Genomic DNA, 26,537 nt, shown 5'->3' with positions numbered 1-26,537 from the left:
CCACCCCTCCCAGGACACCAACCAGTCGTACTGGGATCCTTCTGTGGGTCACTGACAAACACTCACCCGACCTGGCCTTGCTCCCAAAGGCAGCCAGCTAAACCCTGGAATCTGGAACTGGGGAGACAAGACCATTCCTCTCCAGCCTAGGGATGCCCTCGTCTTGCCCTCAGAGGGCCTCTACCTTTCCTACTCACCTGGAGAAGCAGCACGAAATAGTCCACGGGGCGGTTGCGCTGGTAGAGGTAGTGTTCTGGAGCTTTCTTGTTCTTCTCATCAAACTTCAGCTCCTGGATCACGTTGGGGTGTTTCAGGAGCCGGAGCAGGATTTTCTCCGAAAGGTACAGAGACTTAAAGGGCTCCACTTCTAGAGGAGAGTAGGAGTCAGGAGGAATTGGCAGCTGGGGAAAGTCACAGTGGGCACAACCAGGGCACATGTCTAGAGCCGACCTCCATCTGTGCTCCAGGCACTCAGCTGGAAGGGCTCCTCCTGTGACTCTCCCGGGGTGGGGGCGGTCTTAAACCCAAGTGTACATCCCCCACTCCCCCTGGGGATGTGTGTCCCTGCACTGGCACCTCAGGAAAAACAGGTCACCATTTTGGAAACGACACCTTTGTAATTAATCTTCTAATTGATTTTATTAAAAGTTGCATATGGATTTAAAAAAAAGAAGGCAATCTTGCCAAGTGTGACAACATGGATGAACCTGGAGGACACTGTGCTAAGTGAAATAGGCCAGACACAGAAGGACAGACATTGCATGATATCGCTTGTATGGTGAATCTAAAATAATCACACTCATAGAAGCAGAGGGTAGAAGGGTGGTTGCTGGAAGTGGGACCTGCGGAGCAGCGAGTCAAAGGATACAACATTTCAGTGTTGCCAGATGCATGAATCCTAGGGATCTACTGCACAGCAGGGTGTCTGTGGTGAATGACACTGTACTGTATACTTAAAATTTTGCTCAGAGGGTAGATCCTCTGTTAATACACAAAAATAATAATAAATAAAGAGGGCGTGAGGAAACTTTTGGAGGCAATGGATATATTTATGGCATAGGTTGTGGTGATGGTTTCACAGGTATATACTTGAATGAAATGAAATTTCAAGCTAACAGAAATGGTGATTATTTAAGTGATGTGTGCTCAATAGTGTGGAGCATCTTTGCATCAAATTGATATATTAACAGATATTATATTACATTATATCACATTCTAATATTATTGTATTAAAAGATATAGCTGCTTTGCTCTAGAAAATCAGTCAGTAGTTAAAAGAAATCCGTATTCAGAACCAGACAGGTTGAAAACTCCAAAGAACTGCAACATAAACTTTTCTACTTTTTCACACTTGGAATAGTACCAGTACTCATTATATACCCAATAATCATACACTGAATTAATTAAATACTGAACTTCGTAATAGGTGTGATCACTCTAGGTCAGCATATTAAATAGGCATGGGTGAGGAGGTCAGAGGGCTTAAGGACAAACTTTACCTTGTTCGCAAGTTTAGCTTTCGATTCTCTCACTTTGTTTTTTCTACAGAGCCCAAGATTCACAATCCACTTCTGTATTTTAGAACTCGTACCTCTCGGGCCTATACAGCCTCTGGAGGGTACTGGGCTCCGGAGCCTTGTTGATGTGTAGGCCAGTGCCTTTCCCTTCCCCACAAATCCTCTGGGCACCCCAACTCCAAGAGGATGGAGGCCGGCCTCTGTCTCCCACCAGCAAGTGAGTGGAAAAAGGAAAAAATGCAGCAGTGGTTTCTTTAACTTCTTCCTCGAGAGGCAAGCAGAGTTGAGTTGTACTCACTCCCTCCCTAGAAGACCAGGCCAGGCTGGAGCTGACAGTATGTGGCACTCTGTCACTCTGCCTAAGGCGATAGCCTCTCCTGGAACAGTGGTTCTCAGTCTCACATTGGAATTAGATCACAAGGTATTACAAATGACTGGTGCCTGCAGATTCGGCTTTACTGCCTGGGGTGGAGACACAGGTGGGCAGAGTCATACCTGTGGCCATGAAGCGGTGCGTGGCCAGCAGAAGCTGTGGGGAGATCTTCACCCTCATCTCTGAGTCGGAAAGCTTAAACAAGGAGAAGTCATGCCGTTTCCTCTCCCGGTGTGGCACCCTCTGCTTTTTCCGATTGTCGGCTACGGATCACAAGGGACAGATTGCAGCTATCTCAGAATCACTGTTGGTTTTTGGAGGCTTTCCCAGAGTTATGTAAGACAGACAGATCCTCTGAGACCACCTGAATTTATGCAAAGTGTCAACTGTAGCTGACATTACAGTACCTCTCCCAGGGAGTGCAAGGATGTTGACAAGGGCCAGAAGGTGGAAGGTGCTATAATCAGCTCAGTGTTGTTTACACTTAGGTGGTGCGAGGTGGAAAGGGGAGAGGCTGACCTCTGACTCCCAAGGTCAGGGTTCTAGAGTGGGCTCCCCTACTACGAGCTGTGTGACTCTCTAAGAATCAGAATGTTTGTTTCTTTTAATTATACAAAAAGGTTAATAATGTGTAATTCTCCTGTCCATCTCGTGCAGTTATTGATGCTGTGAGCCTCCAGCCAGAAACGATCTGTGAAGTACTTACAAAAGGGCATTCAAACCTCAGGGACTCGCATTCTCAGCATCAAGGGGGCTGGCAGGCCAGGGGGTTTCTGCCTCCGCCTTGTTTCTGTCCCTAGAGCAGGACTCACCTGGTCTCTTCCTGCTGATTTTGACCACGCTCTGAGCAGAACTCAAGCATGCCACTCAAGGGAGGTGGGTGGTCACCTCCTCTTCCCCCATTCACAGTTCTCTTGGGTTAACCTTGGCCCCTCACCTCCAGGGGGAGAGAACTGAGGGAAATAAAGGAAAGGAGAGAGGAGAGGACATGGGAACAGCCTATAACCTACAGAGGCATGTTCTCTGGGCAGAACCTGGAGGAACTTCAGAGAGCCTGTGGTCATTGTTCAAGAAATGTGCTTTATCCAATTTTTTTCTCCTTTCTGTTTTTTTAAGTTTTATTTTAAAAATATTTTCCAGGGGAGAAACAGAATGTTTTATTGAGTCATTTGTGTTTTGCTTCCTCTTAGTTTTGAGTAAAAATTGGAAACTTCCATTAGTCTCACCTGTGCTAAGTAAGGGGCGTAGGAAAGGAGGTTTGGGTTTTCTCCCAGCTTGGCCTAGACAAAAACAGGACTGCGGGGAACCTTCAGTGCAGCTGAGCGGATCCCGTGGAAATTAAAGGAAAGAAAGCCCAGAAACAGGGAACCAGGGCTCAGAATCTGGCTCTCTTGGGCTCTCAGCCTCCTTTTGGTGCTCATCTCAGCCTTATCGGCTGGGTCTCCTTCTAGAAGGAGACATGCCCTCCCACTGTACTGCTCTCTGTGGACCTGCCTTGGACTCTGAGTCCTTCTTTAACACTCCTTTTTCTCGGGTTGCAACAGTGGCGAGATCCAGACCCAGCTTTCCTGTGGGTCAGGGTCAAGTGAGAAGCAACACAGTACTCCTGGCTCCTCAGACTTCTCAGAGCTCTTAGGAAGCGTGCCAGAAGCTTATTTACAAGGGCAGGAAAACCCTAACCCTCTCTTTTAGAAAGAGAATCAATTGCTCAGCAAGGAAGTAGCAAGTATTTGTGTAGGGTAGTCTTTTTAAAAAATCTCCTGAGGATATGTTTATTGATTTTAAAGAGAGGAAGGGGGAGAAAGAGAGAGATAGGAAAAGACAGAGAGAGAGAGAGAGCAAGAAACATTGATGTGAGACAGAAACATTGACTGGCTGCCTCCCATATGTGCCCTGACTGGGGACTGAACCCGCAACCTTGTGTTGTACGAGATGACGCCCTAAACAACTGAGCCACCCGGCCAAGGGCTAGGCTGGTTCTTTTGCTCTCATTAGTGAGCAACCTTCTGATTTGCACGATATGTTTGCCTAATCATTCCTCTCCCTCCTCCATCAGGATGCCACTAAACATTTCATCACAGAGAATCACTTCTCTGACCTCCTTCTTCATTCCTTTTATTTTAATAGTGATTATTTAGAACATTAAGGTTGCTAAAACAAATGCCTTAAGAGGTTACTCATTTACACTACTATCCCTACTATCAGCCACTAACATTGTATTGTGAATATCTTCACTAATATACTTAGGGAGACACTTGCAATTCTAAATCAAGAGTGAGGGGCAGAGGGGGAGAAGGGAGAAGGGAATGGGGGAGGAAGAGGTCAATCTCTTTTTGAGGAGGATAGGCCTGGCACCACAGCAATACCAGGTACCGTGACACACCTGGCATGTTCTGTCAGGACTGGGCCACCTTTTAGGTTAGAGCTCTTCTTAGGGCAAAGGGAAAGCATTCTTTCTGCTCACTGCCTTACAGTATCAAAGCTTTTTCTACTGGGAGCTAGTTTTTGAATGGCTGCTTCTACATAAGGACAGGGGTCTGGAATGGGTTACCACTGGGTTACCGGTGGGGAGAAGGGATCGCTGGACCATGAGGTGAAATTCAGAGGAAATACTTCCTGGTCCTAAGAATTCCCATGGATTTATTTATTTATTTTTAAGATTTTATTTATTTTTAGAGAGAGGGAAGAGAGGGAGAAAGAGAGGGAGAGAACATCAATGTGTGGTTGACTCTCACGTGGCCTCCACCGGGGACCTGGCCTGCAATCCAGGCATGTGCCCTGACTGGGAATCGAATCAGTTACCCTGTGGTTCACAGCCCACGCTCAATCCAAGGAGCTACACCAGCCAGGGCAGGACTCCCATGGATTTAGATAACACTCCCATCCTACAGACAAAGCGCTGTCTGCCCTCTGTAACATTTGCAACCAAAGCTTTGATAAGGCTCAGTAACTAAAAGCAGTCATTATCTGCGTAGAGGAGTCCATTCGGTTCCTGAGGAGTAGTGGGTAGGAGGGTGAGGAGACAAGAAAGAAGGGAAAAGGGACAGAAGCAGGGACAGGAGCGAGGGGTGGGAAGGGAGAAGAAGGGGAAACCAAGTGTTAGGGCTGAAAAAGCATAAGGGAGAAGAGCAGTGTGTAAGAAGGGACATTCAAGGTGTGGCTTAGGTTGCGGTGTAGTCTCAGGACAGTCTGCACTGCACGTGATGTTTTGGTGTGAGGAGGCCGTTGAGTGGAACCCCAGGGCATGCTGGGGTCTGCATAGGTGGACAGAGACAAAACAGGAACAACACAGGGGACAGAAACAAGGACAGAGCAGCCGTCCAAGGTGTATTTTGCTTCCTTTAGTTCTTTTTTCATCCAAAGGCCAGGAGGTCTTCTTTTCATAGTCTTGGTTCCTAAAGGTTCCCTGCTGATAAACATTTACCATATTTTGCCTGGTATAGTGCACTCCCGTGTATAATGTGCACCTGTGGTTTTGTGCGCATTATACATGGGATAACATCCATTATTATATCCATGGTATGTAATCATTATACCCACATATAATGCGCATCCTTATTTTTCCCTCAAAAATTCAGGCAAAAGAGTGAGCATTACACATGGCAAAATATAGTAGCTAGCACAGAGATTTTCAAGCGGTGTGCCACAAGAATTTTTAAAACATGCAATACTTGACTATTTAGTCAGAGGCACTGACTTCTTTCCCTTTAGATTGTTAAATTAAAAAATGACAAGAGCCAATGCAACAATAGCCATCCGATGTAAATGAACTGAAATTATAGCTATTTTTTTTGTCAAATCAGCAACAAAATATATTTTTTGGTGTGCCGCAGAATTTTAGTAATTACTTTAGTAATGAGTGTGCCATGAGATGAAGAAGGTTGAAAATCACTGACCTAGCATTTTTTCAGGGACTCGGGTAATTCAAGCCATGGCACCACGTCAGGCCAGCACCTGGCATTAGGGAGTTGACACATGGCAATGCATGGGCTTGGCATGACCCTCTTTCTCACTATGTTTCAAGCTAAGCCAGCTCTGAGCACCACAGAGGAAAACTAGATGACCTTGGACAATAGCCAAGGCCATGCACTTACTATAGAGGTCAGTTTCATCCAGGATCTCTGACTTGATGATCTCCTCTATGATGTCCTCCAGTGTAACAATGCCCATCACCTCGTAGAAGGGGTCCCCTTCTCCCTCATTATTCACCCGCTGGACAATGGCCAAGTGAGATTTTCCTAGAGAACAAATGAAGTCACAGTTAAGCATCTGGGATGTTTTCAAAGACCCTTCCTAGGAGAAAATTATACAAAGTTGCTTTCTGACTAATCTCAGGACTGAACCTATCCTTGGACCTCCTTAAAATATGACGTCTGTGTGCCAGCTTATATAAATGCAAACCTTATATTTTCACATCTCTCTTTGTTTTCTGGAAAGTTACCTAATATACAAGGTTGACAAAAGTAGTTTTACAGTTATCTGTATGGAAAAGGGCATGGAAGTTATGATTACTACAATTGCTTTATTAATTCTGTGTTTCATGCACTCACAACTATAAACCTACTTTTGCCTACCCTGTATACAAAGTCAGTTAAATTTTTTTTAACTTTCACATATTAGCAAGTACAGTTGAACCTTGGACAATGTAGGGGTCAGGGGCACTGACCCCTGCGCAGTTGAAAATCTGCGCAGTATAACTTCTGACTCTACAGTCAGCCCTTTGCAACCATGGATTCAACCAACAGCGAATTGAAATAGTATTGGGAATGCAAAAATACTGTTTTTGAGTGGCAGGTGGTTGAATCCGCAGATACGAAAACCATGGGTATGAAGAGCCAACTGCATTTATTGAAAAAAATCCGCATTTAAGTGGACTCATGAAGTTCAAGCCAGTGCTGTTCAGTGGTCAACTGTATATCTAAGCTGAATGAGAATGAATAGCCTAATTAAAGACCAAAAACCTTGAGTCAGAAGAATTAGGTTAGAAGCCTTTTCCTCCTCCAAACTTTCACCACCCCCACCGCCTTAACCATCTCAATTACCCGTGCAACCAACCCTTGTCGAATCATTTGACCTCTGTTAGTCTCAATCTTCTCATCTAGAGTCAGGGGAAAATACCAGTATGGTGACTTTAAAACATTCCCCCAAATTCTTCGATAGGCTTCCCACAGACAGGTGTGGTCTCTGTTTCCTTCCCTTGAGTCGGGGCAAGTTGGGACTACTTTAACAATAGAGAACAGGAAGTGTCTGCTATGAGACTTCGAAGGCTAGGCCACCATGATGGAGAAGCCACATGCAGGTGCTACATAACAGTCCCAGCTAAGCCCAGCCTTCCAGCCATCCCATCGAAGTGCCAGCCAGGTTAGCAAAGAAGCCACCTTGGCAGTGAATCTGCAATCTCAGTTGATACAGCTCTATCCTCTAAAGTTCTCCAAACCCATTCGAGTTGTCTCCAGCTGCTGGCACAGACGTTGCAAGGCAGGATAAGCAATTCCTACTGTACCTGTCCAAATTCCTGATTCACAGAATCTGTGAGCATAATAAAATGGTACTTAGAAGGTGACTCTGGAGCTCCAATGGCCTAGGGGATGTGTGAAAGCACTTTGTAATGTGTCACAGGCAGTTCATTATTATTGCCCCACAACTGAATAATAATAATTAACACTTCTTGAGCTCCAACTATGAGCCAGGCACTATTCAGAGCACTTCACATGTACTGATTCATTTAATCCTCATTAACACCCCCAAGTTGAGTACAATGATAACCCCCATTTTACAGATGAAAGAGCTGAGGCACAGAATGGATCAGTAAAATGCCTGAAGTTACACAGCCACTCAGAAATGGCAGAGCTGGATTGTAAACCCAGGTAACTGGGTTCTGTCCTAACCAAGGCCCCCAGTTTCATGTAACAGTCCTGCTTCCTCTTGGTTTGTTTTCATCTTCTGATAAACACATTTCCTGGTCCTGTTTCTAAAATGAAAATCTGGGTGGTTTTTTCCCTTGTCTGAGAAACACTTAAGGAGAACGTCTAGGATGTTATTCTTGAAAAAAAAAAAGAAATTCATGCTTTATCAGTGTTATTTTTTTATAAGTTTTGCTTGGTCATTGCAATTTAAATACATTAACTTCAAAAACTTCTAATCACAAGAAAGCTACCTGTTGGGGTTTTTATTGAAAAGATGGTATTTTTAATCACTCAATAATGGTCTGTAATTTCTTCTTCACCTTCAACCTATCCTTCAACTTACTCCCAAACTGATCTGATCATGCCACTGCCCTACTCAAAGACCCTCGATGGCTTCCTAGTGTGCACGGAATCAAAGCCAAACTCATGAGTTTGGTATTATCAAGATTGCAAAATGTGGATCTTCCCTATCCTTCTAACTGCATGCCCTCATCATTCCCTAATCATTCCACCTTCCAGGTTACCTCCTCTTCCTCGACTTCCTGCATGTCCACTTTCTAAGTCTTCACTCACGCAGTTTTGTTCTCTCATTGATTGCATCTGCACTGGCCCTTCAAGTTCCAGCTCACGTGCCAGTTCCTCAAGAGGGCTCTCCCGGATCTTCCCCATTCTGAATCTGAACCAACCTCTCCTGGCCGGGGTTTCTAAGCCCTTGATAACTCCATTAAGGTAGTTGTCATACAGTTTGCTGTTTCTTATAACTGGCAACACGTGTATCCTCTACTGGACCATGCTTTTCCTTCAGATCATAAGCTCCTTCAGGACACAGACTTGCACAGGGCACCTTCCATGTACCAGGCAGCCAGCAAGTGCCCAATGAACTGAACTAAAGCAGAATAAAATCCATACTGAATGTAATATTTGACATTAAAACCAGACACTAAAACCTTTACTTTTTAATAAAGCACAATGTGTTTAAGTTAATTAAAGTTTAAGCTCTGTCTCAGTGATTCTAACATTCCTTCTCTGAAACAACTGCATCCTATCCAACTGAACTGGAGAATTTTGTGGCTTAGTATAGATTATGTTGATTATTAGAATGTGCTCAATTTAAAGTTTCCCCCCCAGCACAGCATTCTAACATTTATGGCTCCTGTGCACATTCTTCTAACACGTGCCAGCAGATGGCAAAACAAACGCTACTATAATGAAAAAAACTTGAAAAAGTGATTTCTTAAAATCATTTCCTATAATTGGATAATTTTTATAATGTGGAGCCCAGGATATATGTAATACAGCATACTTCCTGCCATTAAGAAATTAGTTCATATGAATTAACATTTTATGATGTTTCACACAAAGTACCATAATGTTCATGTGGAAGTCTACCATTGGGCTATCTTTATAAGGTCAATTTGAGGACACAACTATGCGATCACCAAGGAATAGAGATTTTAAGTCCTAATTATATAACATTAAGGCAGTGTACTTATGTAATCTAGTTACAAACATTCTAAAATCCACGGTCAGCCTTTATGACTCCCTCGAGTGCCTGCAGAGATCTACAAACCAATGAAGAAGTCACTCTCTCTGGGGTAAGGCTGGAACAGGAATTAGCAACCACATAGCCCTGTTGGGAGCCGACACTCACAGGGACAAGAAAACCGGATTTTCCCATTACACGCATATCTGAGGTTCTTCCTCTCTCAGAAAGGCTGGCCTTTGGGAGACTTATCTCCCTGTATTCCTCCTCTTCCTGGGCCCCAGAAAGGGTTGGGATGGCCCCAAGTGAATACCATCTTGAGACATGAAAAAGTTAGTCACCAGCTCTTGCCACAGCACTTTGAACATACCTCTCCACTGGCATTTCTAATACGTGCACTGATAGGCATCATGATTATTGCAGCAGCCACCACTTGCTATACACACTCTAGGGACCAGGCACAGTGTTAAGCATCACACACACATTATTTCACCATGTTGTTGTTCTCTGTTTGTATGTGATCCCCCAAGATGATGGTAAGCTCTCTGAGAGGCAGCAGCTATGTTCTACTTACCTCTGTTTCCCCAGAATCTGGAATAGCACCTGGCATAGAGTAAGAACCCCATAAACAATGGGTGAAAACTGGTTATCTACATGAAAAAGGGTAAGGTAGGGTATCTACCTCACACCATATACAAACATTAATTTTGAATGGACCACATGCCTAAATGTGAGAGTGAAAACTATAAAACTCTTAGAGAAAAATACAGGAGTAAGTCTTTGTGATCTTAGAGTAGCAAATGATTTTTTAGATAAGACATCAAAAGCACAAGCAACCAAAAGGAAACACACACACACACACACACACACACACACACACGTAACAAGAGCATCAAAATTGAAAAGGGACACCATCAAAAGAGAGCGAAAGACAGCTAAATATTTGCAATCATATATCTGATAGGAAGCTTGTATCCAGAATAAAGAAAACTTACAACTCATAAAAACACAACTCAATCAACAAGTGGGTAAAGGAATAAACGGACACTTATCCAAGATATACCACCGGCTGATAAGCAATAAATGTTGATGAGGATGTGGCTTAAATTCTCGCTATTCCCCTCTTTTGCCTTCTGGGAGGTCCTGGAAATGGGGACTGTGGTCTTTCTCACTGAACCGTCCCGCTACAGACTAGCAGGATTTTTCAAGTGCCTTCTCACACCTACCGGTCCATTAATTTCAGTTTCCTTCCAACTTACTAGAAAAGCAGGATGTCTATGAGTTAATTTAGGCTAATTAATGGTGAGGACTGTTACCATTTATACTGAACTTCACAATTTGTCAAGCATCCCCAGGACTGAGTTAGAAATGCAAATTTTCAGGCTCCACCTACACCTAGTAAATGAGAATCTCAGGGAGTTCTGCCCAGTGAGCTGCAGTTTAATAAGCTTTATAGCTGGCTGCGATGCAGGCTAACGTTTGAAAATCACTGGTTTACTGGTAGACTCTGTAGCACTCTGGTTATTTGTCTGATCTGTGACCTATTAACAAGGAAGAGAAACAAGCACTGAGATGTCTAGTTAAATCCTGGTCCCTTTGGTAAACTTGGTTTAAGTCACAAGATGCTAAGTACTCATGAAAAGAGAAGAACATCCTGGAACAAAAAGTTGCAGTGTCAAGCTGATGAATGCTCTCTCTCATATGATGTGGTGGTGAAGGTATTTTGTTGACATGGGGAGGAGAGTGGGTGTTGATGTTTAACACTGAGCTTGGAAAGGGGTTTTTCTTGTAGTTTTTGTACCTCTGAGATAAGTTTAAGGTTCTACACTGTCTATTAGGCACTTGGTATGTCTGAGGCTGATAAAATTCCCTACTACTGAAAGCCAAACTACTAGTCTTTTCTGTTGCCCCATGAACCCACAGGGTGTTTGATCCCACCACCACCTGGCATCAACATACATACCCAGACTATGAGTCAGATATCTTAGAAGGGCAACTAGGTTTTCAGATGCTGCTTTTAAAGCAGTGGTTCTTACCTGGGGCTGACTTTGCCCCCCAGGGATATCTGGCTATGTCTGGAGATAATCTGGGTTGTCAAAATGTGGGGTGGGGGATACTACTGATATCTAGTGAGCAGAGGCCAGGAATGCAGCTAAACATCCTTCAGTGCCCGGGGCGGCCTCACAGCAAGAAATGTCAAACGTGCTGTGGTTGGAAACCTTGCTTCAAGGAGACAGAGAATCACAACTGCATTTTGGCATTTAAAGAAACTGAAATATCTTCTGAGGAGTCTTTAATAAATATAGCCTCTAAATGGTTTAGGCATGTCCGCAGAGAAGAGCTCCCAAAGACCCTGTTAGCATACCTCCTGTGCCTTGGGGAAAAAAGCAAGTAATTGATTTGCTCCCTTTCTCTTTCAAAAATAGCTACATCACTTCGGTAAGGTAAGGTGTTCCCAAGATAAAATACAGAAGCTTGGAGGAAAGCATATTGCTTAGAAATAGAGAATTCAGGAAAGCAGAAATCATTTAATGGTTTTATGGTTTCTGCTTCACTTATGACCTTCACCTTGTAAAATACAGTGGTTTTTTATTCCCCTTGGTGTCCCTGCAGCATCTTTTATTCATTTGCTTGATAGTATTGAGTGCCTCTTCCTTTTTACCTTGGTCTTGGTGACCCTCTACCACTCAGTGTGTTCCTTTGGAGGAGTGCACTGAACATCACCTGGGCACTTGTTCAAAATGCAGATGCTTGGGTCCACCCCTGCCCTACAGAATCAGGATCTTGGGTGGTAAGGTTGGGCCCAGACAGCTGCTTAATGACATCCCAGGTGATTCTTATGCATGCTAAAATTTGAGAAGCACTGCTCTTGATACTTGCTACCAGAAGAACTGGTATCTTCTGGGAGTTTGTGACAGATGCAGAAGTTTGGCCTCCATCCCAGCAGTCCAAATCAGACTGCATTTCCTCAAGATAGCCAAGTAACTCTCATGCACATTTGAGTACGAGAACTGGCCAAGAGTGCCTTAGTTTCCTTCCTACTTTTCTGTTTCTATTGTGGCTGCCTTGACCTTATCCTCACCTAAAGATAAATATACCTCAAAAATTCTCAGTGATTCTCAACTCTGGCTGCATGTGGGAATCACTGGGGAGCTTTAAAACCTATTGCTCTCTGTGTCCCACCCACAGCAGCTCTGATCTAACTGGTCTGGGGTGCGGCCCAGGTACAGGGATGTTTAACACTTCTTCAGGAGACTCTAATGGGCAGTGGCTCCAATCTTTGATCCTCTGCTCTTCTCTCTCCTCAGTTAAAGATCCCAGCAGAGCCCATCACTTTAAATATCATCATTACTTCTTTCCCGAGAACTAAATTTATATCTTAACATCAGTGTCTATTTTAACTCTCATCCTGTTTCAGACATTTTGCCTGAGCTGTCTCCCTTGTCTTGTTTAAATCACTTATCCAAATAGGGACACATGATCTTCCAGACCCACCATCCCCACTCTTCCTCCCTCTTTGCTACAGCAAACGGCACCATAAACTTTCTAGTTATCTGGGGTCATAACCCAGGAGTTATTTTTAACCTCCTCTTCCTTTGCTCCTATTTAGAAGAAATCCCCACATTCTTATCATTGGTCTTTTCTTCATTCTTTCGACAGTATTTATTGAATGCCCACTATATGTCAGGCACTATTTCAGGCACCAGAAATTCAGCAGTGAACACAATGGACAAGGTAATTGTCCTCCTGAAGATCACATTCTAGTAAATGGGGGTGAGAGATAACAAGCCAGACAAATATGTAGAGTCTATAGTACAGTGCTAAGGGGAAAAGCAAAGCAGGGAAGGGCAATGAGGGAGTGTGTAGGAGTGAGCCAGTAGGTGTTACAGTCTTAGGTAGAGGAGGCCAGGGATGAATTCCCCGAGAATGGGATAGTTGAATAAAGATCTGAAGGCAGTGAGGGAGGAAGCCCCATGGATATCTGGGGGATATCTTTGCAGTAGGACAAGATGAAAAGGCCCCGAGTTGGAATTGTAACTCGTGTGCTTAAGGAATGGCAAGGAGGCCAGTGGGGTGATTGCAGAGTATGGGAGAGGACGGTAGTAGGAGCCAAGGTCAGGGAGGTAGAGGGTGGGGTGGGTGCAGCTATGATCAAGCCTGTCTGGGCTTCGTAAGGACTTTGGCTCTTACTCTGAGTGAGATAAAGCCTTTATAGAGTTTTGTGGGTTTTCTATGTGTATTTGCTCTTTGGCAAAAAAGGTGACATGATCTGACGTATGGTTTAAAGGGATCCCTCTAGCTAGTATGTTAAGAATGGACACAAAGATGGGCAAAGGTGGAAGCAGAGAGATCTCACAGGAAGCTCTGGCACACACCCAAGCGAGAGACAGGTGGTGGCTTGGATCGGGATGGTGGTAGTGAGGTGGTGAGGTGTAGTCAGATTCTCTAGATACACTGAAAGCAGAGGCTACGTGAGGGACTAAATGTGAGGCAAGAGAAAAAATGAACTTTAGACCTGATGTTTATTTTTTTATTTGCTTGGGATGCCTGAGGAAGGGCAGAGTGATGAGTCAAGAAACCTAACGTAAGGAAGTAGCCAGAACTCAGTATTGGTTTCCTGGGCCCTACTCAAAACAAGCAGCTCTCAGTTTTGTTCGCTACATACAGTGACTTTTAAATGGGCTGGATCAGCACTTGTCATACAGAATGTCTAACTAGATACTATTCCTTTAACTAGGTCAGTGAGGTAAGAAGCAAATAGTAGAGTGTCCTGAGCGCTATATAGGCAATACACTTACAATGCAGTATCATTATTCCCATTTAAAGAAGGAAAATAAGCCTCATTCTAAGTGGTAGAGGGACTTGCCCCACCCAGTCATACAACCGGTAAATGGAGGAGCTGGGATCTGGCCCAGGTGTCTACAAGCTCTCTGTGCCTGTGGCTCCATGATCTGAGGCAGCAAGTGACAGGTGTGGCTTCTGGTTCTGCCTCAGTCACTAACATTGAGCATGCCACTCATGTCTCCAGATCCCAGGTGCCTCATCTACAAAATGGGGATAAATTCTATCGACCTCACATGCACGGTGAGCACACGAGTTACTGTTGTAGAAAGAGTTTTGCTAGTGTAAAGTCTTTACAACTATAAGGGCTTATCATTGCTATTTTTGTTATTTATCCTTTCTGGGCCTCAGTTTTCTCCACCTTAAAATGAATGGATAGGACCAAGTGATCTCCAAGGTGCCCTTTCTGGCTCTAAAATTCTATACTTTCTTAAGTCGAAGGAGTCCTGGACTGCAAAAACAGTTCATCTCTGCAGAAGGCTTCTTTGTGATGGGATATGATATGCCCGAGTTTTACCAGTGCCCAAAGTTATAGCCTCTTGTATTTACAAAGGGCTGTGAACTCCTAATGCTTATATTTTAATACTGAAGAATTCCACTGGAATAAGATGAGAAAAAGCTGCCTTACCACATGCTGTCTTTTTAAAATCTATACAATCAAATCAAATCACTTTCTATCAAATCAGAAAGAAAAAGACAAAAATGTTATCCTGGCAGTAACAAAAGTCCCTTTCTCTAGTTACTAGAGAGAGACTGTCCTTTGTAGTAATTATCCTGCTCCAATTCATCAGAAATAGAGTAATCAACACATTTATCACAAAATTTCCTGAGCCACTGAAAGGCAATTATAAAAAAGCCAACTGTGTCACCCAGAGCGCCATGGCAACCAGCATCACCAGGGCATGAAAAAGTAGCTGTTTAGTCACTAGAATCTAAGCCGATTGGCAGTTTGGCTTGCTAAGCAACACTATAAAAATAGCAGCGTGGCGACCCATTATCTGGAGGTCTGACTTTGCACGGCTTTGACTCTGGTCCCAGAAGGAACTCTCCCAGGTTTGTATACCAACCCCACACCCCGAACTCCCAGTTAAAGCCTAATTAATCACTTGTTCAACAAATATTTATTGAAGCTTATTGTCTATCAGGCACACAATTCCAACATGTGTACTTATTTGGTTTCTCAGTGAAATAAAATCTCTCAAAGAGGTTCAGAAAGAGTGGTTTTGTGATGAGTGGGGCAGAGATTTGCTTGCAGCCAGCTCAAATAGAACCAGCAGCCAACAGCCCATGGATAGAGAAAAATAAAAAGCAAATACTGCATAAAATAATCTCCATTCTCATGGCCATGCTCCTGTGTCCTCAAGAAAAGATCAAGTTATATTTGGGATCCTTTGTTCAGGAAGGCAGAGATGGGTATAAAACATTTTAAAAATATCACCACCCAAAAAGGTTAAAAGATACACTTTTGGCATTGGGAGGAAACAGATTACATTCAACAAATACCTCACTCTGCCTAGCTCTCCATTTTGCTGGAAGAAAAGCAGCATTATGATCATGGCTTTGCCAGTACTTGAATGTAGCATTGGCTCCCTCTCCGCCTTTTTCTACTGCAAGCTCCTGCATCAGCTGGCATGCTCTTTCCCATCCTAATTGCTTATCAGAGTCCTTCTCTTTCACTCCCTCAGAGTTTTCCCAGATCCTTCCAGGGAATTATTCCTCCCTTTGCCCTTTCCTCCACAGATGTTATCTGGATGCCTTTGCAGCATTTCCATCATGGCCTTTCCTCTTTTCATGCTCTTGGAGGGCAGGGTCCTTCCCATATTTACATCCACATCCATCTCCCAGAGCCCTGGTAGCCTGGTACCTCATGAATGTTACTGCATTCAGTTGCCCAGATGACCTTGGCAGTCAAGAGAGGTTGAGGGAGGGTTGGTTGGTGGAGGTGGCATTTTCTCTCACGCATGTTAAAAGGCCAGGAACCCTGCATGACACCCACACTGGCCCTCTTTCCTGAAGCCTTTGCAGGTCTGCTCCCTTCCCCTGGAGAGCTCTTCTTCTGGTCCTCACCACCCTGTAGGACTCAGCTTAGATATCACTTGAGGAGGGGGAGTCTGTCCTTACCTACAAGACCAGGTCAGGGCCCCAGTTATGTGCTCTCACAGATCCCTACACTTTTCCTTCAAATCACTTGTCACCCTGTGCAATTATCTATTGCCCAGTGGGTATCTCCCTACTTGACTGCAAGCACCAGGAGGGCAGCAGGCTTGACACAGAATAATGTCATATAGGGAAGGAAGGAAGGAAGGAAGGAAGGAAGGAAGGAAGGAAGGAAGGAAGGAAGGAAGGAAGGAGGGAGGAAGGGAGGGAAGGGGGAAAGAAGCAGGGAGGGAGGGAAAAAATGAATAGAGAAAAATCTTAATTTGGAAAGGAACAGACAGCAGGAAATAAAAAGAGAACTGAGCTGTTATTGGAGGTCTAGGGGTCCCAAATGTGGGCCCAAATGTTCTCTTAACCAGTTTAAGAGAACACTAGGCAAATCCAGAGACTCCCTCCTCTGAGACACCCAATGCTTTAAATGAGTCAGAAATATAATCAAATGTGTGTGGTTGTTAAAAAATGGAATTGAGGTGAGGTACTATATTCTTCAAATAAAAGAGGACTCACAAAAGATGATAAAAAGAGAAAATGGAATTTAACTACAGCCTGTGGGATTTAGATTAAATAAAAAGATAGTCTGACAATAAAGGCTGTTATACCCTGGAAAAGATAAATAAATCTAAAAAAAAAGTGTGAATTAGATTTTCTCTCAGGTTTTTCAATGTTCCTTCCTGCTTAGATTCTATTGTTACCAGCTATTTCTTTTGCCAGGATGAGAAAAAAATGATTGCGGATCAATATTACAACAATTATAATGAGCCCTGGCTGGTGGCCTGTGAACCAAAGGGTCGCTGGTTCGATTCCCAGTTAGGGCACATGTCTGGGTTGCAGCCAGATCTCCAGTAGGGGCATGCAAGAGGCAATCACACATTGATGTTTCTCTTCCTCTCTTCCTCCCTTCCCATCTCTCTAAAAATAAATAAACAAAATCTTTAAAAAAATGAAAAATTTAAAGAAATATAAACTAACAATTTTAGCACCTTGGGTAATTAATTATTTTTACTTTTTCTTGTTTCCTTTTTTCTTCCTCCCTGTACATGATGGACTAGGCTTTGTTTACTGTTTGCTCTAATTACTGTTTAGAAGGTAAGCATTTCATTCTAAATATTATTAATTATTACTTAGCAACATTTAACACATTTTAAAGCACATTACATCTAGTTATACCAGTGAACTATAACTTTGTGTGAAAATAATTTTTTACTTTCTTTTACGGAAGACAACAAATGCAGCACTCAACTTTTGGCAGCTTTTAAAAGAATTAAGCAAGAGACAATTACTCTTCCCGATAAAACAGCTCATGCAAGAACCTGGAGTGATAAAGCCAAGCACCAACTTTCCACCAGATTATTCCTCAGTGAAAATGTTACTGAGCGCTTACTGGTTGTTCCGACGGACGTTTGGCAACAGAGCACGTGCAGTAGGACCAAAGACTGAGGTGCTGCCTTTCAGCTCCACGATGGCTGCTCAATGTTTCTCTCGTTCATGGATGCATCCTCAGAGCCTACCCCAGTGCCTGGCCCAAATGAATGAGCAAAGACTGAATGTGAAAACGGCAATAGGCCACCTTACATAATTGTACGTGGCTATGCTACTCTACAGATAGAGTGACCCAACTGTAAGTGGGTTATGCTGCTTTTTGTTTGGGAAGATGGTGCTACTAACCCAGCAGAGCTGAATTGTTTCACTGAGTTACATACCAGAGCTGGTGTGCCTGGAGGTCTTAAGACTTCAAAACAAAGCTTTATGCCTTCTCCCTGTTGTCTATACCACAATGGTTTCTTCTAAAAACAATCCAACAAAAGAGTAGTAAACTTTAGAAATTAAGTTCAATAAATCTCTAGGGCTCCATTTTGTAAATTAGTCTTTTTAAATTATAGAACTCAACCCCAAGACTATCATAAAAATAATAACATCATATAAAAACCATTCTTGAAATTAGAATGAGATATTTGATTTGTAGAAAAAGGTAAGACCATTTTCCTTTTATCTTCTTTTAAAGAACTTGATTAAGGCTGCTATTATGTACAATATATTTTTTAAAAGGTTTAATTTTTTATTTTTTAAAGAGAAGGTAAGGAAGGGAGAAAGGGAAAGAAATATTGATATGAGAGAGAAACATCGACTGGTTGCCTCTAACGCACTCCCCAATGGGGGACAAACCCTGAACCTAGGTATGTGCACTAACCAGGAATTGAACCAGCAGCCTTTCACCTTGCATGATAACGCCAACCAACTGAGCCACACTAGTCAGGACGCAATATATTTTTAGCATGACAAAAATATTGAGTTATTATTCCAGGACAATAGGATAATTATCTTCAGGTTGTTTCTACTTTTTCTACTATCCTATATTTTTCATTTTTTATAATAAATATGCAGTGTAGAAACATAAACTTCAATACAGATTTTTAGAAAAGCAAACAACCTAACCATAGTTATTCTCTTCATGTTCTCAGTGCATCTTAATATTTCTATTATAGCACTTTTGTTTTAGTAATTTACATACAGGCTTGTCTTATCCATATACTTATATGCTAAAATGTGGCTTGTGAATTGCACTGAGGTTCAAGGTGTGGGGTGGAAGGTGAGTCCAGCCTGCCTTCTTGCTTTACAAAGTGGACTACTCTTCTCCCATTAGGCTGTAGACTCTTTGGGAGCAGGGACTGTATCTCATACACCCAACTCTTAGTACACTGCTTTGAACATGAAAAGGGCTAGATAATTGTTATAATAAATAGATGTGGCTAAAGAGGCAAAGAAACAATGCATGTGGCACTTGTCTTCTAACATTTAAAATTTGATTTTGTCCTGCTGCATGGTCCCAAATGACGGGGCTGGAGATAATTAATGACTCATTTACTAGAGCTCTGGAGCTCTATTATATTAAAGTTTAAGTCTTTCATCATTTATTCAACAAAAATTTATCAAAAACTCACTATGTGTCATATTCACTGTTAGTATGCTACAGATACAGACAGATAAGACAGTCTTTGCCATCCAGCTGTTATTATATATATATGTTGGCAACACAAATAAACAAATACAGATGATAGAGCCTATTAGTTTAACAATGGAGATAGAGAACAATTAAGGTGGCCCAAACTGGGGTTAACACGAGAAGCTTCACAGAGGAGGTAGCTTGTACCCCGAGTGTTAAAGGAGGAACTGGAGCAGGGGTCAGTCGAGCAATGCATATTCCTGACACAGAGTAGAGCATGAGTAAAGGGACGAAGGCAAGAAACAGCACAGAGGGACCATAGCTTGAATGTTGCTGGAGCACCTTCTGAGCTGAGGCAGGAAGTGGTGAGTGATTAGGCCAGAGGGTGGGCAGGGAGCAGAAGGGGTGAGGGGGGACACAGCTTAGACTTCATTGAAGGCGGTGGAGCGTGCAGAAGCGTTTAAAGCAGGGGATGACATCACCAGAGATTATTTTAGCGGTGGTGGAGAGGGCAAATTTGAGGGAGGCAAAATTTGGAAGAAGCAAAATTTCTTAGGAGGCATCTGCACAAATGAGTAGTAGATTTGTTTATATTTAATCACAGCTAACATTTATTTAGCATTAATTAAATAAAAGTTACTAAGTAAGCATTATAATGCAATATTATCTTACTATTTCAAACTACCCTGTAAGTAAATACTATTGTTATCCTCATTAACACAACAGACAAACATTTAAATAAATGTCCAAGGCTAGGATGCAATGTGGACAGTCTGGTACAAAAGCTTATGCCCTTAAATCACTATCCCACTTGTTTAATTTCTGTCTCTTGCATAAGAATAAAAGTTCCATGCAGATGGGGACCATACTGGTAGTGTTTTCCACTCTGCCTAACCTAAGTGAAAGAAATAATGGACTGAATTGAGTATAGATACAACAAATATTTTGGATGCAGTATTAGCCATGTTATTTGCACACTTTGGTGATTGTTATGGACTAAATGTCTGTAAGTCACATGTTGCCCTTCCTCAAATTTGTATGTTCAAGTCCTAAGCCCCACTGCAACCTCTAAGGTTAAATGAGACCCTAAGTGTGGGGCCCTAATCAAACAGTTAGATGTCCTTATAAGAGGAGGAGGAGAAACCAGAGTGTCTGTCTGTCTGTCTCTTTCCTTTTCCCTCCCTCCCCCTCTCTCCCCACCTATCTCTCTCCCCACCTCTTCCTCTCTCCATGCACACACCCAGGAAAAGTCATGTGAGGACTAGTGAGAAGGTGGCCTTCTGCAAGCCAGGAGAAGGCTTATACCAGAAAGCAAATCAGCTGGAACCTTGATCTTGGACTTCTAGCCTACAGAATTGTGAAAAAATAAATTTCTGTTGTTAAGCCCCCAGTGTATGGCGATTTGTTATGGCAGCTAGAGCAGACTAAGATGAAGGTGGTGGTGAAGGAAGGGTTTTTAGCCTGGAAGACTAGAGGGGCAGCGGGGCCAGTAATTGGGGTAAAGCACCCAGCAAGAAGAGGAGAGATTGGATATGGTAAATGGAATAAACAACATTTATTTTTCTGAACTCAGGGTTTACCTCACTCAACAGAGAAATATGGAAGTTAACTATTTAAAATCAGTTATTCAATAAAGGTCTATTCATCCCCTAGCCAAGGTGGTCACTGTGCTTATCCTGAGAATACGAAGTACATAAGATTCATTCTCTGCTGTCAAGAAGTTCATAGTCCATTGGGGAGAAATATTGTTTCCTTTTGTAAAGCTACATGCCAGCTAGAAAGACAGGTTTCCTTTGACAGGTTTCCTTTTCTCCTAAAGGCCTGGGGATTATCACAAGTACAGAAGTAAAATCCCATATGGACAAGAGCTTTGGAGTCACACAAACTGTATTTGAATATGGGCCTTGGAATATACTAGCTGAGTGATGATCATAGGCAGTTTTAGGGTTCTCACTTGGAACCACAGAGCTAAGATCAGAGAACAAAGGTAGGTAGAAATGTTTTGTAAAGTGCAATATGCATGTTAGCAATTATTATCATTATAAAACCGACATTTCTGACCTGCAGAACCTAGAGGTGAATCAGCCATGGGCAGCAGCAAGTCAGAGGTGAAAAGACCACCCTGTAGGTGGCAGGGGTTCTGAGATGGGAGGGGGAGTAAGACTAGGGTAGTGTGACACAGAATAGACTTTGGGGTTTTATGGACCTACTTCAAATTACAATTAGGTCAGTTATTAGCTATGCAAAAATGAGGAAGTCATGAAATTGATCTGCGCTTTAGTTTCTTCATCCGTGAAACGGAGTTAATAATATCTACCCTGGAGGGTTGTTCTGAGTATGTAAAGGGCTTGGCGGAGTGGTCCCTCAATTAATGGTAACTGTTGCTCCTATTAAAATATTATCATTTGCCTCTCCTACCTCCTAAGGGGTTTGTGTAGGTAGTGAACTAACTAGAGATGCCAAGAAGTGAGGGAAATGGAAGGGCTTTTATGACTTACTTAAAAGGTTATTTTAAAGGTGAAAAAAAAAAGTAGTCCAACTCAGCTTTTCTCTCCTAACTATGGTGCAAACATAACGGCCAGAAATGACCATGGTATTATACAGCTTAGAGTCACAGGACACCAACTGTGATAATTATTCCTTGTATTTATTCTATCCTAAGTAAATCTACCAACCACTGTGAGTAAGGGTTCTCCAAAGGCAATGCTTCTCAGACGGTAATGCACACGTGAGTCACTTGGGGGCTTGGTAACATGCAGACTTTTATTCCGTGGATTTAGAGTGGGGCATGAAATTCTGCCCTTCTTAAAGCTCCCAGGTGAGGCCCATGCTGCTGGTTGATGAACCACACTCTGAGGGAGAAGCAAGGCTCCGAAGGGACGTGGAAGTATCTTCCTTGGTGTGGTGTTCACCGTAATGGCCTGCTTCTCTTTCACGATCTACTTAACTGCAAACTAATTACTAGAGCCCTAACAAGCCTTTTTTCAGACCAGATTTAGAAATTCTGCAGCGGGACTCATTTCAGATCACTATCAACATTTTTGAGTAGCTTGCTCTGTGCAAGGCACTATACAAGGCACTGGGGATACACAGGTTTGTAAGACAGAATTCCTGCTTCCGAAGACTGACTCTTTCTAACACTGTAGGACCTTGTAGACTGTTAAGTTGCTGAGGACAGTCTTACTGTCTCCCCTGTTGCCTCACACTATGTAGATGCTCAATAAATACTAAATGAATGAGTCAATGACTTCATAGAAGTTTCATCAAAAATGTCTTCTCACAGGACTATCTTAAATGTCTTAAATATCACATATAAGAGGTGGTTAAATTAAAATGAGGCTGATAAGATGGGTCCTAATCCAATGTGCCTCACGTCCTTATGAAAAGATGAGACTGGAACATATGGAGAGAGACTCCGGGGATAAGAACACAGCGAGAAGGCGACCATCTGCAAGCCAAGCAGAGAGGCCTCAGAGGGAACCCCCCAATCCTGCTGACACCTTGATCATAAGACTGCCAGCTCCCAGAACAGTGAGAAAATAAATTTCTGTTGTTTAAGCCACCCAGTGTGTGTTATTTTGTTACAGCACTCTTAACAAACTATACAGATTTTCACAGCTTTCATGCCCAGATTCAAGAATCTCTTCTGTGAGGTACACAAAATGGAAGAATAATTGAAGAGTGGATAGATGAACCTCAGAATGTGGTGGGAATGAGTTATAGCGGGGAGACAGACAGAAGGTGAGACAGCTGTCAAAGTGAGCTAAAATAGCTGCAATCTATATACATTTCCTCCCCTTCTCATAATACCAACACAGTCTAGGGCTATTCTCTCTCCAAATCTGAGACTGAAAGAAGCATTTTGACTTTTTCCCCCCTTGGTAGCAGAAGGAAAACCCCAGATATTTCTCTGCATGCAAAGAACTAAAGGTTACCTATGATGATAAGGCAATGGGATTTAATTTTTGATAAATAAAAGAAAAAAGCACACAGTCAAATGAGATTCCAGAGAAGCTACATTAGACACCCGATTCTAAAGTCAAGGAATTATTATTTTTTGTTTAGCTTCGTTTGTAATAAACAAGCCAACTCATATGTATAGATGGGTGCCTCCTTCAAAACAATCATTCTGGAAGGTCCTTCCCTTTTTCTAACCATGTCACCATTCACAAATCATTTCTGGAATTGCTTTCAGAGTCTGTGAGATAGTCCTCTGAACACTCTCAACGGTGACCCTGGAAGGTGGATTTAATGTTCAAAGACAACCAAGAGTCCTTCTGGGTCAACTCCGGTTAAGCAGGGGGACCAAACTGTGGAATGCCAAGAGGACTGACCAGAGTGCCCAGGCTGATGTTTCTGGAGTGAATTGTACTCAACCCTAGAAGTTAGTTTCCAAAGACAAACCCCAGACACGTAATGAGCATTATAACATGTAATGTTGTAAGCATGACATCAAGGGGGCATAGCGACTGCTCTGGAAAGAATCACACAAGTTTTCTTTTCCGGTGAATATGTAAGTTGTCTAGTGGTTCTCTTTACCAGACCGTTTCCTTAGGCACAGATCTAGCCTACCTCATAGGACTACAGTTCCCAGAAATATCAGGACCTCACTGCCTTAGTCAACTCTTACTCTCCAAATTAGGTATTTGATGTATGGAGTGAAGAGCTGATGAAAAATTAAATAGGCAGAGGAAGAATGTCTAAGGTGTTTGGGGCTTACTCTGTGTCATTCAAAACGCATAACTAGGACCCGGAGAGAAGCCTGGGAGAAATAAATTCCTACTCCATGTGAGAAAGCCATTGTCAGCAGCTGGAGCTGTCCAGCAGTGGAGTGAGCCTGCACTGGAAATAGTGAGCTTCCAGCCCTGGGAGTTTAATAAAACAAAGGCTGCTTGTTATGGAAACCTGTAGAGGTTCTTCCTATAATGGTTGAGGAGCTATATGCCATGACCTCCAAGGACCCTCTCCAAAGTCAAGGACTCTCTCCAAAGTCCATCCTGCACAATACTGGCAATTGGTAGGCTGGGGAAAAAAAACAAAACTGGAATGAAATGAGTAAGAAGTATAGGGCACCTTGTGAGCTAAGTCAAGGGGACGAAGCTTGAAGCTCAGTCAACTGAAATGAACGTAGGGAAAAGTGAAATAAAAAGAGCCAGGGAATCATGAGATAGGGTCTATCTTGAGTTTTTGGTACCAAAGGAGAATTGCTTTGGGTACCTGAAGCCCCACAAGTTTACGAAAGGGTAATACTTTTGCAGGGGGTAGGAGTGGAGGAAGGAGGTAGACCACTGCTCACCCTTCTTAAACTCCTCCAGCACGGTGTCCAGCCGAGTGTCGTTGAAGACGCAGTGCAGGGGCCGGTTGTAGAAGCGGGTGACGGTGAGGAGTGGAGTGCAGTCGTCAGGGTCCACGAAGGCCAAGTCCTTGACAAACAGAATGTCCACAATGTTGTGCCGCTGGTCGCCTTCGTACACGGGGATACGAGTGTAGCCACTGCGCAGGATCTCAGAGACAGTGGCGAAGTCCAGCACGGCATCCGAGCGTAGCATGAAGCAATCTCCGAGGGGGGTTAGCACCTCCTCCACCACTTTGGTGCGAAGCTCCAGGGCGCCCTGGATGATATTGAGCTCCTCCTTCACCAGGTCGTTGTAGGGGTCCGCGGCCCGCAGAGTTTCCAGCAGCTTTTCCCTTGTGTAGAAAGTACTGATCTCCTGGCGCAGGGCCCAGTCTAGCAAGCGGCCCAACGGGTAACATACGGGGAAAGCGGCCGCCATCAGGAGTCGGGTCAGGCACACGCTGTGTGAGGCGATGGCCAGCCCGTGCCGCGAACATACCGAATAGGGGCAGATCTCCGCGCCCAGGAACACGGCACCGGTACACACGAGCGCCGGCAGCCACGGGAAATGAATCCCCGCCTCGCCGTAGTCTTCCCCTTGATCCCCGACGCCCGGCGGCAGCGAGGTATACAACCAGCCGGCCAGGGCCGCGTTGGCTCCGGCTTGGCCCAGGAGCAGCGTGCAGAGCAGATGGGTTCCCCTGCCGCGCACCGCCTGCACGCGGCGTGCCTGCTCCTGCTCGGCGGCCGAACCGCTGTTCCGCAGCACCCGTAACTCCACGGGGTCCAGCGAGAGCAGGCTCAGGCGCAAGCCGCTGAACAGGGCAGACAAGGCGAGCAGCAGGAGTGCCCCGAGCGCCCGCAGCCACGCGGGGGGCAGCAGGCCGGCGCCCAGGCCGTACATCCGCGGGCGGACGCGCAGCAGGAAGCCGCCCGCGGCGCCGTGGTGGTGCCAGGAGCGTCCGTCCCAGGCGCACAGCGAGAAGAGCTTCCCGCCACCACCCGCACCGCCCCGCTCTGCCTCGCCCTTGCGCAGCTCCCGCACCCGCACCTGGACCAGAGCCGAGCCGGCCACGCCTCCGGGGCGCAGGGGCCCCAGGACCTCCACGTCCGACGCCCAGTCGCTCTGCTCGCGGCAACGCTGAGGCCCCGGCGGACGCGTGGGCACAGCGCTGGGCGCCAAGCCGCTCCCGCCCGGGGGCTCCTCGATAAACACAAGCCGCGGAGCCCAGTCTCCGGTGTCATTCTCCCCCGGGGAAAGGGTGGGTGCGGGCACCCGCGCCACGGGCGCCGAGGGCCCGGGTTGGAAATAGACGCGCAGGAGGAAACTGGTGCCTTCTGCCGCGCGTAGGGTGCCCCCCTCCAGGGACACGCGGCCTCCAGCGGTGTCCTCGGGCCTAAGGCCCAGCAGCCAGGCAGCGGCAGCGGGGGGACGAGGGGATAGGGAGAAGAAGAGCAGGAGCACAGCGCCCCGGCTGCAGCAGTCCCGGAGTCTGACACCCACCGCAGCTGCCGCTGCCGCCATCCTGCACCCGGCGCGGCTGCACGTGATACTGCAGAAAGCAGAGCGAGAACTGGAGGGAGGAGGAGCCAGAGCCGGGAACTGGCCCCAGGCAGGTCACCACGTGTACACCCCCTGCGCGCGTGGGCCAGAGGCGGTGGGGGTTTATAGCATGCCTGGGAACGGGGTTCCCCGCAGGGGACTGGAGATGGCCACCCAACAATACACTGTGCATGACTCTTCCGCACTTCGGTTTATCTGAGTTACAGCCTGGAGAAAGCTTGGCTTGGAGCACAGCCCCCTGCTTAAGCCGTAGGGCGCTCCTCATCGAACTCCTACCCGGCAGTAATTCTCCAACAGTCCCTCTTCTTCCCTATTGGCTGGAGAAATTTCCCATCGTTTTGCTTCTCCGGCTGCTAGCGTTCCCCCTTCTGGTCAAAAGGTATTCTGGAGGCAAGTCTTGAATCTGAAAACTTTGTGTT

The 26,537-nt window shown here is 44.6% G+C and overlaps 1 protein-coding gene across 2 annotated transcripts in view; it reads right to left on the bottom strand.

The window, feature by feature from the left end:
* Nucleotides 1–26,094, bottom strand: part of CNNM1 (cyclin and CBS domain divalent metal cation transport mediator 1) — a 48,829-nt gene extending 22,735 nt beyond the window's left edge. For both annotated transcript variants that reach the window (XM_045854691.1, XM_045854693.1), the window contains exons 1-4: nt 24,516–26,094; nt 5,985–6,128; nt 2,013–2,153; nt 198–367 (exon numbers count right to left, since the gene is read on the bottom strand). In XM_045854691.1, coding sequence (XP_045710647.1) covers nt 198–367; nt 2,013–2,153; nt 5,985–6,128; nt 24,516–26,079 — 2,019 coding nt within the window. In that variant the 5' untranslated portion in view covers nt 26,080–26,094. The remainder of the gene's footprint in view (nt 1–197; nt 368–2,012; nt 2,154–5,984; nt 6,129–24,515) is intronic.
* Nucleotides 26,095–26,537: the final 443 nt, after the last annotated feature.

Source organism: Phyllostomus hastatus, unplaced genomic scaffold (genome assembly GCF_019186645.2).
Source record: "Phyllostomus hastatus isolate PE091 unplaced genomic scaffold, TTU_PhHast_1.1 phas_scaffold_1066, whole genome shotgun sequence".
Taxonomy (NCBI): domain Eukaryota; kingdom Metazoa; phylum Chordata; class Mammalia; order Chiroptera; family Phyllostomidae; genus Phyllostomus; species Phyllostomus hastatus.
Note: the sequence above shows the minus strand (reverse complement) of the source record. Positions and strands in the feature narration are given on the sequence as shown.